This window comes from Micromesistius poutassou (assembly GCF_964030765.1).
Source record: "Micromesistius poutassou genome assembly, chromosome: 9".
Lineage (NCBI taxonomy): Eukaryota > Metazoa > Chordata > Actinopteri > Gadiformes > Gadidae > Micromesistius > Micromesistius poutassou.
The window spans coordinates 16678895-16693948 of NC_140279.1; the positions used below are offsets into that span (position 1 = coordinate 16678895).

At 46.2% G+C, this 15054-nt stretch overlaps 1 protein-coding gene across 4 annotated transcripts in view; it reads right to left on the minus strand.

Annotated features, from left to right (window-relative positions):
• Nucleotides 1–2151: 2151 nt before the first annotated feature.
• The window catches only part of usp13 (ubiquitin specific peptidase 13), a 30116-nt gene continuing 17213 nt past the window's right edge, over nt 2152–15054 (minus strand). For all 4 annotated transcript variants that reach the window (XM_084473206.1, XM_084473208.1, XM_084473207.1 and 1 more), the window contains exons 15-21: nt 14178–14300; nt 11946–11969; nt 11195–11338; nt 9435–9628; nt 5676–5871; nt 5160–5244; nt 2152–5011 (exon numbers count right to left, since the gene is read on the minus strand). In XM_084473206.1, the coding sequence (XP_084329332.1) occupies nt 4915–5011; nt 5160–5244; nt 5676–5871; nt 9435–9628; nt 11195–11338; nt 11946–11969; nt 14178–14300 (863 nt within the window). In that variant the 3' untranslated portion in view covers nt 2152–4914. The remainder of the gene's footprint in view (nt 5012–5159; nt 5245–5675; nt 5872–9434; nt 9629–11194; nt 11339–11945; nt 11970–14177; nt 14301–15054) is intronic.

Sequence of the window (15054 nt, forward strand, 5' to 3'; positions counted from 1 at the left end):
ACAGTTGAGCTGCAAAATAGGAATATATGGGTGCGTGTTGAGGCTGCAGTCTCTTTTGGCAACCGTTTTACAAAAGAGGGAGCATTCAGTGCAGCGTTTAGGTGCATGCCACCTACTCTATTCTGTAGGGACTTAATATAATTATACATTTTTTTATTATTTATATATATAAATATAGGGACTTCAGATATACCGAAGGCAACAACGCAGCGAATACGTTGAGCTGACTAATTATCGTGCAGATCTATGTTGCAATAGCTCTGTATTTTTTAAGTAACATAACCAACCAAAACAGATGTTGGTGTCCATTATAATGGTTGCACTTTAAAGAAACACTACAAATGTGCTAAAATAGATTTTACTATAAACTGGACCGTTGAATATGTTTTGGTCTTAAAGACAACGTGCAATGCCTTAAGCACAGTCATAGGGTTCCTGTGACTGTTGCTCCTTGCTCTTTGACATTTAACTGAATGTGAATCAAATTAAAATACCCTGCATTAGAAACCGATTAGAAACCTGGCGTGTCCAAGCAAAGCTTTGGGACAAGTCTTAGCACAAGTAAGCCGTTGACCAAATCCACCTCTAATGATTCCCTGGAAGTCCGTTAACAGGAGACGATGCAAGACGTTGCTTGAGTATTCTCCTGTATCTGAACGCTATGTGTGGTCTGTCCTCTGTCATCCCCTTCCTTAACGTAACTGTCCCATCAGCATGATTTTGAATCAAAGCTTGAAAACATAAATCGTTTTTTTAATATGCATCTGCATTTTCCTATGGGCTGCTCTGCCTTTGCTTGCTATTCTGTTGCGATTTTAAATTTAGATATTTGTAGTTCGATAGAAATAAAAATACTTTATTTTTTTAACAAGAGGTCGTTTTTTTCCAAAACGCTGGCTTTCTCTGTGGTCACCACCGGGTTCATAGCACGGATGTGTACTCAGATAAGATGCCTGAAGAAGAGGATGTCTTGTTTTGATAGAAGCTACAGCAGGCCTTCACACCTTCTCAGGTTTACTGACTCAGCATGCGCCTGAAGGAGAGACTGGCCCATGGTTGATGCATGCCAGATCCTCGATGCTTGGTTCTTTTTTTGCCATTTCGTTTTTTTTTTTTTTTTTAATTTTCCTGCATGAACTTGCAAAAACCAAGTGCTTTCTCTTGATCTCCCAGTTAACTTATAACATGAATTATACCCGTACAGTTACCCGGCAATATTTCTACCATGCACTTTCAAATTTGACATTGACAAACTATTGTGTGTATGCGTGTGTATATATATATTCAGTATATATATATTGTACACAAGATACACAACCATTCAAATGTAGTTCTTACTTGTACTGTTTTCCAACATTTCCAACATTACAGTAACACATTGCCCAAACCTATAAGGTATGTCAAAACTAGATTAACATGATAAACATCACATCATTAATATTAGGTTTTCAGTCATGATCTAAAATGAGATCAACAAGCAAGGTGTTCAGTCGTGTCTAATCCGTCTCAGAAGACCTGAACATCAAACACATTAAAGGATAATTTGGTGTGTTAGCATCAGATAATGAACACACTCATTCACGCAATCATTACCACATGCATGTAATAACACGCACAATACTGTAACTTCATGTGGATATGTTGCACTTACATTATACCAGTAATAATATGCTCTATATAATTTGAAAGGCATACTTTATAGATAATACTAGGCAGATTAAATAAAAAGAACTACCAGGTACTTTCTAGTTACATATGCTTTATAGGGTGGATTTTTGTCATTGGGCAGCACGGTATCTTGTGTACAATACATAGACCTTTGTCCATTATTCTACGGATCTGCCAGATGAAGTACATATACCTGTCTTCTGAATTCTTTACTTATCAAACAACTAGAATTAAGATTACCTTGATTTTGATGCAAGAAATTACGTTAGCATTTATATTCTACTAGTTTACTCGAGCATCTATAATGCATATTAATCTACCTGTATACCCAGCCACAAGGAAACACAGTAGCACCTTTGAAATATACAACATGAAAGTAATCTTTTAAAAATAAAAAATCTGTTATTCAGTCCATTTATTCCTGTCTCTGTTTTCACCAATATGCAACATGTTTGATTCTGAACAAAGCAGCAGTGACACAAGTCAATGACATTTGTGTTTATTGAACTATCCAAACATTGCAGGTATGCAGTATTACAAGGCATAGTATATACTGTCATGTCAGCAGTATTCACATGCACTAGTTAAATACTGTATCATCAGCAATATTTTGATGAAAACATAAAAAAAAGTCAACTAAAATCCCCAATTCAGGGATTTTATGTAATCAAAACTTCAGAAATGGCTTCAACAAAAATAGTACCAATTTGTCACTTGGTTTAATGAAAAAGTCAAATCAACTCCCAAAAGGTTCAGTTGTACAATCCAAATTACTAAATGTCTACATTTAGTGCACAAGCCGTCGGTACAAAAGGCGAGTTTGGTGACCGAAAAGGTAAGTGATTTACCCTTCACAACCCGAGAGATAAAAGAGGAGTTCAGTAAAAAATAAACCTTGGGCTGAGGGGAAGCCGAAACAAGAAAATGGATATTTATACGTGATGAGTGTTAGCATAATAGACACAGTAGCCAAGCACAGGAAGTAGGCCTACAGAGAACGACAGAAGGTGCATAGACATGAAGAGAGAAGCCCGAAGCGGAGACAGCATCATTTATCATGACGTTGATTTTGAAACAACAAAATGTGCATTCTATTATTTCCATATCTGTGGGTATAGATTCACGTGGGACTTGCATAGAGAGAGGGAGACCGTTTGAACTCCACACTGTAAAAAGGCTACCGAAGTACTCATTAAGTATAACTAAGGCGACGCAGAATAGTGACAATGTACTCTGACTCATATACTAAGCATTCATCGGAGCGGTGTTAACAGTGTGTGTCGGAGACAATGGAACATTTTAAAGAATCTATCTTATGCGCTTGTTCTTTCGCGACACACGGTATTTTCCTAGCGAAAGGAGAAAATTAATGACTTTACAAAACTCCATGACCTGAGTGCTTCTGAGACGGGAGCCTGGGCGTACCGCTGCCTGCGTGCAGTAATTGGTTGCTCTTGGATAACGCCAGGTGTTTCATGTCCACACGGGGACAATCATTCCAGCAAATGGGCCTTCCCCCCCTTAACGACGGGTTAACCACTAGGAGTGAAGAAATGTCCAAATAGACAGAATAAAAAGCACTCCGATATTCACAGACATTTACGTTTTTGGATGCATTTTTTTTTGTCGCTTTAGTTACGGTCATCGACGGCTGCAGTTGATACCGGTGGGTGACAAGCAAATCTTGTGTAGGAGAACAGTATCAACAGAAAGAAAACGCTTTAAAACAACCAGGACTGAACAATTGGTTGGCAAACAAAAACACAGGAGGGTTTGTCCGCCTGCAAACACAGAGCCAGCGAGCGGAAAAAACACGCTTGGTTTCGGAGGAGGAACATGTAAGAGGTGAGCACATTTCAGCGGAGGAGACGCGGGAGGCAGGGTTTCCGCGGTTGACATCAGATCACTGAAGTGGAGCAGCACCGCGGTGTTTAAACATTCTGAGAAGCGAGCGCGGCGTCTTTGAGGGGAACGGCGCTGTTTCAGCGAGACAAACACAGACGTTTAATTATTTACACCGGGGGTGATTAGACACACTCGAGATGCTGAGAGACGGGATCTCACTGCATATTGCATAGGGTTCATTAGGAGTGGAAGAGGCGTTATACAATAGCTAATTTAGCCAAACGCTGGGAAATATCACCTGCCGTAAAACTGCAGTTGTAATTTGTGAATCGGTGTGTGATGTAATGCATCGAGTGCAAAGAAAAATACAAATATGTGTAAATTATCCTTCGTAGATCGGGCGCATTCTGATTATTATAATAATAATAATAATAATAATAATAATAATAATAATAATAATAATAATAATTATTATTATTATTATTATTATTATTATTATTGACTTACTTAATGTAAATCCTGTTATTTGAAGGTTAAAGTGGTCCGGACATGACTTTAACACCCGTAACCATCCCCGCCTCCGGTGCTGAGATGACCTTTTCACCGGCTTTTATTCACCTGTCAGAATCATGCACAGTCAGCGCTTTGCCGTACCCTCACTTCTGCACTGGATTTTGTCGACACGGATATTGAATAAATCATGTTGTTGTTGCAGCGTTATTTCGATGCCATAGGGCAAAAAGAAAACAAGTACAGTAATTTACTATACTGTAGTCTTTGGTTGCTAAAGGCTGTCATTTTGTTTCGCCTCTGTGGGTTGGCAGTGAATCATTACATCATCAAATGTAACTCGATTTGTTTTTTTATAATCCCGCTACGGGGACTGAAGGCATAGCGAGTGACAGGTAAGATCGGATATATTTCTTTAGTCGGTGTGTGTAAACCACTCACAAATCACCGAAAAATTGCACACATCCCTTTTTTTTTCTTTTTTTTCTTTTTTTTCCACCTACACAGTTTGAGATGAAAAGCACCTAAAGTGAAAGCATCCGTTTAAAGCAGGACATGAAAACGACGACACTAAAAACAGAAAGGCGTGTTTGCTCGTACTTCCCGTCCGCAGCAGGTTTTGAACGTTGCCTCCGTGTTTTCTCCAGTGGTGTCGGGCAGCAGCCCCCCTGTTGGCTCGTGTTAAGGGCAGGGGCCTTCCACCATGGTGGATCCCACACTGGGGCTGTGGAAGAAGGGTGGTGGTGGTGGTGGTGGTGGGTGGGGGGGGTCTGCTCCGGTGGACTTCTCTCCTCAGGGGGTCCTGGGCGCTGGGGGTGTCGCTCTCTCTACGTGGGGGGGGGGTCTGGCAGACTGGAGGTGGCGGAGAGACTGGTTCTTGTGATTTCTCTTCTAGCTGCTGGACAAGCGCCGGTAAAAGTATATGTAGCCCAAGTCTTTGGGAGGCCGTTCCGACAAAGACACTTTGTGGTCGTTGTAGATCACCCACCTGGCAGAACCAAAGACAACGAGAAATATGAACCCAATGAACCCGTTCTGGAGTTGTGTGAAAGTGTGCGGTGACAAACAATGCTGGTGATGCTTTGTGAGGCTATGAAACGGGAGTGTGTTGGCGTTGTGTTGTGGTTTGTGCTGACCTTCCCTCCTTCTTGATGTGACACACGTAGTGACCGGACATTGTGGACGCCCCCATGTGGCTGATGAAGGCCAAGAGCTCATAACCTAGGGAAAACAGAAGGAATAAGGACATTCAAACAGAATCAGTAAAACTCGCTGAACCCATGATATGTGCTCACATAGTTTGCTGAGTACCTCATAGTAAACTCATACCTCAGATTTGGTCTCTGGATATCACATTTTATCTCCACATGGATATTTGTCACACACCCTTTGTAATACCACATCATTCTGAGGCAACAAAATATTGTAAAATATGTAAAAATAATAGCTATAGTAATAGTATAGTACTTAACTTATTGTAATTAACTTATTTTATTAAAAGGTGGTATAATATGTCACCTTTAACGAGTCCAATTTAAACAGCTTTCGCCCTGTAGAGGGCAGCAAACTCACCAGACGTGACCTGGTGCCTAGTGTCCCTTTAACCCGATAAACGAGTAGGAGATACAGTACAGAGATCTGGAGCCACTCACGTCCCGGCCCGTCCTTGATGCGGGGCCCCGCCGCGTCGGCCTCGGGGTCCGGGGACAGGGTGGGGTCGCTGTGGGAGTTGGGCATGGAGAAGGCCTGGTTGGTGGGCTCGGTGTCGCCCATGTCTGACAGCGCGTCGCTCTGCTCCTCCTCCGGGTGCGTGAAGATCCAGTCCAGCGCTCGCTCCAGGTTGTTGTTCTGGGGGAACGGAGCAGGTCACCATTAAGGGAACATTCTGATACACACACACACACACACACACATTGTGGCAACACGGCCCGTGACAATCAAGGTGATGCAGAGCACCTGAGGCCCAAAGGAGAGCAGACCTTAAAAAGCCTGCTCCAAGGGGCACTCAGGGCTCTCTTGGCTTGGGGTGCGAGGAGAGTCCAGCCGTCGTGGCTGTGCCACCCGATTACCTTTTTGTTCTTTTAAGAAAGATCCTTTATGTTTAATTAAAAGTGCCGTGTTGGCTTTTTCCAGACTCTTGGGCTGTTTTTGGGACGGGGCAGTGCACTCTAGCAAAGCCGGGTTGCCACAACATACACACATACACATAATACACACACACACACACACACACACACACACACACACACACACACACACACACACACACACACACACACACACACACACACACACACACACACACACACACACACACACACACTAAAACTCTGAGATTATAGTGGTTCAACTACAATAGTTTGACTAAATAATAGTATTTTAGGGTTTTTGTACCACTTGTTTTGTACTATCAGTGTTTGAATAGGTAAAACTTGTCAATGCTTATGTTTCTAAATTAAATTAAAGAGTAGTAGTTACATGTAAAGACATTGGCTTCATTCATTCGTTTTTACAAAGATTATTGTCAACTGCAGCTGAACGAACGAAAAGATAATACTCAGGATGAAGAGTGAATGAATGAAGAGGAGGAATGAATGCATGAAACCGCGATGGCGGATCGATCGATCATGGTTCTCAGACCTGGTCTGATACTGGCAAGAACTTAGAAATCGGATTTCTGAATCTGATATTTTTGAAAGTTCCGTTTTCAAAATGACAATTATTAGTCACTTTTTCTCTTTCTTCCCTCTATGGGCTGCGCTTGCGTCATGCATCGCATTAGCACGGTCTCATGGTCCAAACAGCAGCTGTGGAGGAAGCTCTGACCCAATAAAACACCTGTGTGGGTTTTTTTTCCCCCAATAGCTCCTCATCTGTCAGTTTGTATTCAAGTCACCCGGCCCTAACCAGACCCTCGAACAAAGACGCTGCTTCATTCAAAACAACATGAAACGTAATCCAAAAAAAAAATTACTAATTGTTAACTTTTCTTCAACTTGGCCCGCACCGGCAGGATGACCTGTCCCGGATAGGACGGCTGTAACCACTAACGAGACATATGCTCGCTCTGTGGCTCTTTATTCGTCTCCATTGACAAAAACCACCAGCACAGCTGCTTGTGCTCTCTGCTCCAAACAGTCCCACCATTGCACCGCGCATCCAATAAAGAAGCCCATCTGGTTGAGGGAATACAACATGAAAACTTGCCTCTACGCCCGTTGCGTCGACTCCAAAATAGGAATAGGCGTGAATCAAGGGAACGTCTGCACAAGAACAGGGGCCGGGGTGGGGGTGGGGGGGGGGGGGGGGGGGGAGGTGGAGAGTCTGGGATGGGTGGGAGGGGAGGGTGGGGGGGGGGGGGGGTGCTTTCCACGCTGGCTGGCCCGTTTCTGAGCTAGGAAAGCGGACCCAATGGGCCCCACTACCGTTTAACACGACCCCCTCCTTCTCCAGCCGCTCCTGTCTCAGAGCTATTAATAGACCGGCCTCACCAGCCTCCCCCGCCCCCCGCCCCCCCCCCTTGCTGTCTAGCACCTCCATTTCCCACGTGTTTACATTGACCCCCCGCGGGGGTCTCCCCCCCCCCCCGGGGGGGGGGGGGGAGGAGTAAACAAGGAAGCACAAATCTAATTCTGTCCGGCACATTAGTGGTTCTGATGATCTGTTTTCGGCAATGGTGTGTGCGCGTGCGTGCGTGCGTGCGTGCGTGCGTGCGTGCGTGCGTGCGTGCGTGCGTGCGTGCGTGCGTGTGTGTGCGTGCGTGTGGCAGGCTGAAACAGGAGAATCTGCCGCCATTTGGGAACAGTCAGACTGTGGACTGTGTCCGCTCGTCACGTGACGATGACTCACTATTAATATTAAACATTAAGGACCATGCGTGAGCAACTTCAGCTGCTTCCCGAATAAGTTGAGGGTGGAGATGATGACGACGATGATGTCGTTGACGACGATGACGGAGGGGCAGATATGACCCCCCTCGCCCCCAGTAAATACATCCAGATCTTTCCACTTGACCTGAGCTAGCTGCAAAAGCAGTGTGTGTGGTGGGGGGGGGGGGGGGGGGGAGGAGGGGCCTGGGGCGCTGCTTCTGTGACGCTGGTAAGGTGCTGGGCAGAGAGCAGACACCTCATACCGGCGAGGGCGCGTGGGGACAAATTGCTGGTTGCTCAAGGGATGAGGCAACATGCCGGGCAGCAGCCACGACTTGTTTATGAGCGACTCTTCAACTCTTCTATACAATACACAATACACGTAGAAGAGATGCATTGATCCATACATTTAAAAAGACTCCTCTGGTCACGACGAGACACATCTTCACACCCTCGAACCACAGCTCAAAGAGTCCTCACCCAACAGGTACAACTCGTCCTCCCTGCCGTCTCTCCTCGTGTGTGGACGTAGAGCAAGAGTTCCCGTCTCATTGTCATCTTCATCTTCCAGCTATTACGGTTACGTTATGGTTTTTGTGCGTGCTGACAAAATGGCCGACCCTCCATGGGCAGGGTCCGCCACATGATCCCGGTGGAACCATGTGGCCCCTACCCCTGGCACAGGGCCCCCCCCCCCCCCCCCCCCCCCGGAGCCCCGCTGTGGCCCCTCCTAGCAGCTCAGCCACGGAGGAGGATTACTGTGGACCTGCTGGCCCTCGGACAGCTGCTGATTCCTCCGCTCTGGTTGCGTCGGTCGGCTTGGCCAGCGCTGAGCATCAGGCTGGCGCTTAGTGGACTCACCCCGGGGGGGTTTAAACCGACCAACTTTAGCTTTTTCTTCCAACTGGCCATCACCAGACAAGGACAGCTTCCATAGTCCTGGCTGCTTTTGGTAGTAGTTTTTTTTTTGCTTTGGTGTTTTCAAATTAATTATCGACAATAAGAGTATTTAAAATCGTGTTAATTAATAATGATGTGTGTAATAATGTTAGTTAATTTGCCACAATTTCACTTCTGGCTGTTACTAGATATTAATTTGTCCATATCAAGGTTTCTTCCTTCTCCTTACTTGTTTTTTACACAACCAAATGTTCTTTATTCATCCCATAAGGGAAATTAGTGCGCTCATTTTGGGGGGGCCCTTCCTAATCACTTTTACTTCGTATTTAAAGGGGTAGTTCAGGATTTTGGACATCGGGTCTCATTTCTAAGTGAGCCAGTGTGGCTCCATTTATCATTGGAGACCGTTTTCAACACTTTTCATTCAGTCCTTCAAGTTGCAGAAATCGCCGGTGCCAGGCTAGTGCAAGTCGAGGGGAACTGCTAGCCTGCCAATAAAAACTGATTTTTTTCCCCTGAACTACCCCTTTCATTTTCACACCTTCTCTCAGCGATATCAAGGTCAATTTCCCACGGGAGTGATAAACGACCCCTCCTGATGTCTATCAGGCCACTGGTGGGGGGGGGGGGGGGGGGACTGACCGTGGCTCGGAGGGCCTGGATGGTGTGGCTGCGGGGGAAGCCCATGGAGGTGAGGATGGCGATGCTCTCCTCTGGGGGCGAGTTGTCCAGCGGGGTGGCGGCGGCGGCGGAGGCGGCGAAGGGCTCAGTCTCGCCGGCGGCGGACGGAAGCAGCTCTATCGTGGAAGACGGGAGGCTCAGCGGCTCCGCAAAGTCTGGAGAGGAACAAGAAGGTGTTGGATTTTTACTGGATTGGATCGATACTTATCCAGAAGCTCAGGTCCCCAGGTCCCCGTTTTGCTTTTCTCTTATTATTATTATTATTATTATTAAGAGATTATTATTCTTGTTATAAAGATTATATGAGAATTAAAAACAATATAGACGCTGTCAAGGAATTCATGTTTCAAGATCTAGTAATCCACATCTAGACACACAGAACACAAACGAAGCCACACCAAGATAAGCCACTCAAAGCAACAAACACAATCAATCAATTACAGACAAGCCAGCGACTTCTCCCGTTATCCACACACACACACACACACACACACACACACACACACACACACACACACACACACACACACACACACACACACACACACACACACACACACACCCTTCAGTACGTTGATCTGTACTAAAGGGTAAGAAAGTGGTTGACCATCAGATACAGTCGTATTTCTTCTACGTAGGAGGCGACGGGCGTTCCGCCTCGCTCACCGCTCCGATTACCGCCCTCGTGAAAAACCCAACAGCTTCGCTTTTCTCTTTCACACGAGACCACCACTTTGTGCCGAGTTCAAAAGGCAGACCTTTCCACCCATTGTGCGGTACTTTAAGCACGAGGCTTAGAGCATAAAGGGAAACTGTACTACCTTGGCAGAATTTGCGATGGAAAATTGGAATGGTATTAAGTCGACAAATGGGCCTCATTCTAATGAAAGTGGCCATCGTTCATAATGAGCCTTTTTTGCCCTCGGTGTGACTTTTATTTGCAGTGGGCTCAAATCTATTCATTGGAGATTGGCCGACGAATGTCGAGAGTCTCTGAAATGCAGGTCGGGTTTAGTGCAATCGCAAGAAAAGAAAGTTCTAGGCCCAACACATCATTTACTTAAGGAGAGACAGCTTAAATAGACACAGCCTTGTTACGGTGATGTTATAAGGGTTGACTGCACACTGTACCGCATTTATCAACCAACGGAAGCACTAATGGGATTTTCGCTGCTTTTATCCACTCTGAAGTTCCTTAACAGGACAATATAAAACTGTTGTATAAACACTTCCCTGGGTAAAGCTTCTCCACGCACGCACGCACGCACGCACGCACACACACTTAGGGCATTTAGCAGACGCTTTTATCCAAAGTGACTTACAATAAGTATATTTCTCATAAGAAAGTGAAACAACGTACAGTCAGGATGTTCATAGAAGCAAGAGCCAAGCACTAACAATCGCCAGGTTAACCCATTCCCCGTAAACAACAAAGATAGCTAGGATAAGATGCTACACTAACTAAGTACTATAACTAAATACATACAATATACATACAATATGTGCGTAAATTACACACACACACACACACACACACACACACACACACACACACACACACACACACACACACACACACACACACACACACACACACACACACACACACACACACACACACACGCACACGCCTCAGAAGAGGCTTGAATGTGGTACTTCAAACAGAGCAGAGCTAACGTACTCTGCTTATAGCTGGTGTGTCCGTGCATTGGCGGCCTTACCTGGCTCCTCCATGTGGGCGATGATCCAGTTGAAGGCCATCTCTGGCCCCATGTTGCCCGTGTAGTACACCGCCTTCCGGCAGGCCTCCAACGGGAAGCCCATCTCTGCCAGTTGCATTACTGCAGCCTCGTCGATCTCTGGGGCTGGGGACACAGGAAGCCCAAATATAGACATGCGCTGACGGAGGCTGCCGGCGAATCACTGGTCAGCATCCAATGATGATAATTGTCAATTTTACAGAGCACGAGTACGATAGCGGAGTACAATAGAAAAGTAGGGAAAGTTAACATTTTGAGAGAACAATAACATATCTATATACAGTATGTATAGCTATCTCTATTGCTGACACTGAATATGTAGAGAAAAAAAACAAGAAAAAAAAAAAGGAGATCTCTGTTTGGGGCTCATTAAACAAACGGACAATCCGCCTTAGGGGAGCCTTTTTTTGTGTGTTACGATTTGTTTTTAGGCAGCGATTCATCAGGAGGAGGAAGGAGCCAGGTCGGGGAGCAGCCCAAGCCAGCTCCCGATGATGATGATGATGATGAAGCTGGCTCGGGGATACGAGGGGGTCTGAGGCGCCCGGCGTCAGCTGAGGCTCACGGCGTCGGGGGCCGGCCGGCGCCAACGCATTTGTCACCGGCAAGCACGGCGAACGGAAATAGTTTTCTGCGTGCTTTGCAGAAAGCACTAAAGTGTAAATGGGGAGCTATAGTTAAAACAGGTGAGGAAGAGGAGAGCGCTACTCACAGTCCAGGGAACTCATGGAGTTGTCTGAAAGAGGAGCACAAAGAGAGGGAGAACTTTTAGTTTATTAACACTGTAATACTTCAGACAAGTCGTTGAGCTAAATTGCAGCGCACACACATACGTCAATGAGCAGGTCAGGCTGAGGCCTTTTCAAGGATGCTTACAGGTAGACTGCGGACATGGAGGAATTGAACCTCCAACCTTTCCTCCGGGGAGTCAAACCCTACGCTGTAGGGTGTTTGACAAACACCCTACAGCGTAGGGTGTTTGACTCCGGGATGAAAGGTCTTGAGGTTAAGAAGGTTTAATCGCTATTTGGGTTTTATAGCGCAGCCTGAAGGGCCTAAAGGCTGCTCCATCAGCCACCGTTCCGAGTCCCATAAATGTACACTTAAAAAGCAACGGCTTTAGTCGTTACACTCCTTTTTTATTCGATCTACTTTGTTCCCCTGCTGTCCACCCCGGCGCTATCTGAACCGGTCGGTCTGTGATGGATAGGAGACGGTGTTGCGTTCCACGCCGCGTGAGGACGCCACCGCCAGGCGAGGGCCCGTGTAATCAATGCGGGGGGGGGGGGGGGGGAAGCAGAGCGTGTGAGGGAGAGACAGGAGGCTGACCGGGACCACATTGATCACTGCTGTTGCAGAACCGGGCTCAACAACGCTCCGCTGGGCCACTGATGAGACTAATGAGGCTCATCCTGATCAATGATATCCCCCCCCCCCCCCCAGTTATGAGGTGCTGGTCGGTCCCCCATGTAAAACGCAACCGGCGCGTTACACTCAATTGCGTTTTTGTTTTTTTGCATAGTCAAAAACAATGCGTGTTTACACAATTAGACAAGGCTTTTGTCTTTTAGGGTAGCCATTAGGAATGCATGCTGAAGAACAAGCGCAGGGTTTTCCCCCCCGCTTTCACGGCTCTTCATACCACACCCCTGGTTGGCGTGGTATGAGTCAGAAAAGAACAAAAACTGTCAGAATTGAGTAGAAGTATGATGGACACAATAAATGGAACCAGGTGCGAATCACGGCGAAACACTCCCTGAACACTGTTCACTCAGCGCCGCGATAGCAGACCCAGAACATTGTGTTCTGTACCAGAACATCAAGCCACACGCACGCACACACACGCACACGCACACACACAGACACACACACACAAACAGAGACACACACACACACACAACTTGTGTCCTTTCGTCCTGTCCTCAAATCCAGCCGGTTTGGCGTTCACTCTATAAGTAGTCGAGCTCTGGAGATGCCTAGGGGTTCAGTGTAGCACTTTGGGCACGAAAGAAGCAACCGAGTGTATTCATTAATGACTAGCGGCCAGAGGTGCAGCAGACGCTGTCGGAGCTCTCTGGTGTGATGCGTCTCGTGCGTCATGTGCTTGAAGCGGGGACACAACGCTGCAGATAGCAAGACAGAACAACACGGAGCGTCTACAGCGAACGAGGAGGATCCAGACCCACAAAAAAAAAAAAGACGAGCTTAGAAGTAGAGGTAGAAGACGATGTATATAGAAATAGAAAGAGAGAAAGAGAGACTGGATAATGGCGGCAACAGAGGGAACGAGAAAGACAAATGGAGGGGGAGAGAGAGAGTGGGAGAGAGAGAGGGACACATCCAGGGAGAGAAAGCAGTTCTGATGCACAGAGATGAATGAAAAATTAAAACCCTGAGCTGTGGTACTCTGAGCCCGCTAATTAATCAGCGTAATCCTCAGGCAACAAATTAACAATTAGAAATCAAGAGTGAAAAAAATACAGACAGAAATCCCTTCAGCAGTATCTGATCCAACCACGCCACCTGAGTGTGTGTGTGTGGGGGGGGGGGGGCAGCGGATCTACCCCATGGAGGTCGTCCAATGGCGAGTCATTCAAACTCACAAGGACTTTGAAGGGCTTTCTTCGCTGTGTGCTTATCGATTTTGAAAGCCTCTCTGTAGGCACTCTATTCAATACCTCCCCCAGAGGAGATACAGGAGGGGCAGGGGGAAAACGAGTCTGTATTAGAGAAGGAGTTCCCGGTTCACCGGAGATGGTCACCGTCACGTTCTACTCTCGAGTCAAACGGTACAAAACCTGATGACCAGAAAATGACTGGGAAGAAAAACTTAATCTCCCACTGTGTGCGTGTGTTATAGAGCGATGTACTCAGGGAGATTGGCCGAGGGGGGGGGACCGGTTTGCGAGGGACTTGTGTCGTGTGGGTGGGCTGGTAGCCGTACCTCTGGTGTCCTCTGGCAACACGATGGGCGGGCTCAGGTCCGGCAGCTCCTCCTCTCCCGCCTGGAGCCCCGTGGCTCGAAACCGGTTCAGGTCCAGGAAGTCCGGGACGTCGATGGACAAGTCTGCACGCAAACCAGAACATTCAGCGACGAAACGCAAGAGGGAGAGTGGATCCCCTGGTGTTGATTCGTTGTGGGACTTATTAAAATAAATGCAAATGCATATTGGTGCTTATCTAAGGCAGTGGTTGGTTGTTGATACAATTTGTAATTTCATAATTACACTTGGTAACTTCAAAAAATAAAAAATGAATCCTAACCCTCATCTTTGCCAGATGCTTTAAAATGCAGATGATCTACCGGACTAACAAATGCATCCATTTTTTACATTTCCTGATGGTAATGTATTTACTTCAAAGAGGAAATTGATGTTGTTTGAAGTATACCAACAACAGCACTTTGTGGGCAGTGAAAGAGTGCGAGTGAGATAATAGCACAGGTGGAGGCAAGGCTGAGGTAGACTGAAAATAAATTGAGTCAGTGAGGTCACCTGCAGGGCAGAGTGTTACGTAAGCAGAGGTGTTTCATATGTCACAGCGTTATGGCGCCATCTACTGGCGACTCACAGAGGCAGGTGTTGCAAAAACACGGTGGTTCAAAAATGCTTTCAGCAAGGAAAGTCGATCAAATTTGAGATAACAATAAAATATTCATGACCTACCTCTACCACGTCAATAACTATTACAATTATTTTCCCAATTATTTTCCCTTAGTCCGAATCACCACTTGATAAACGTAAGCCTAGAGCTATGTTCTACCCTATTTTCACAATAATTAGTGCATATGTAGGTTTATTAGATGCGGAGAAACCAGCTAA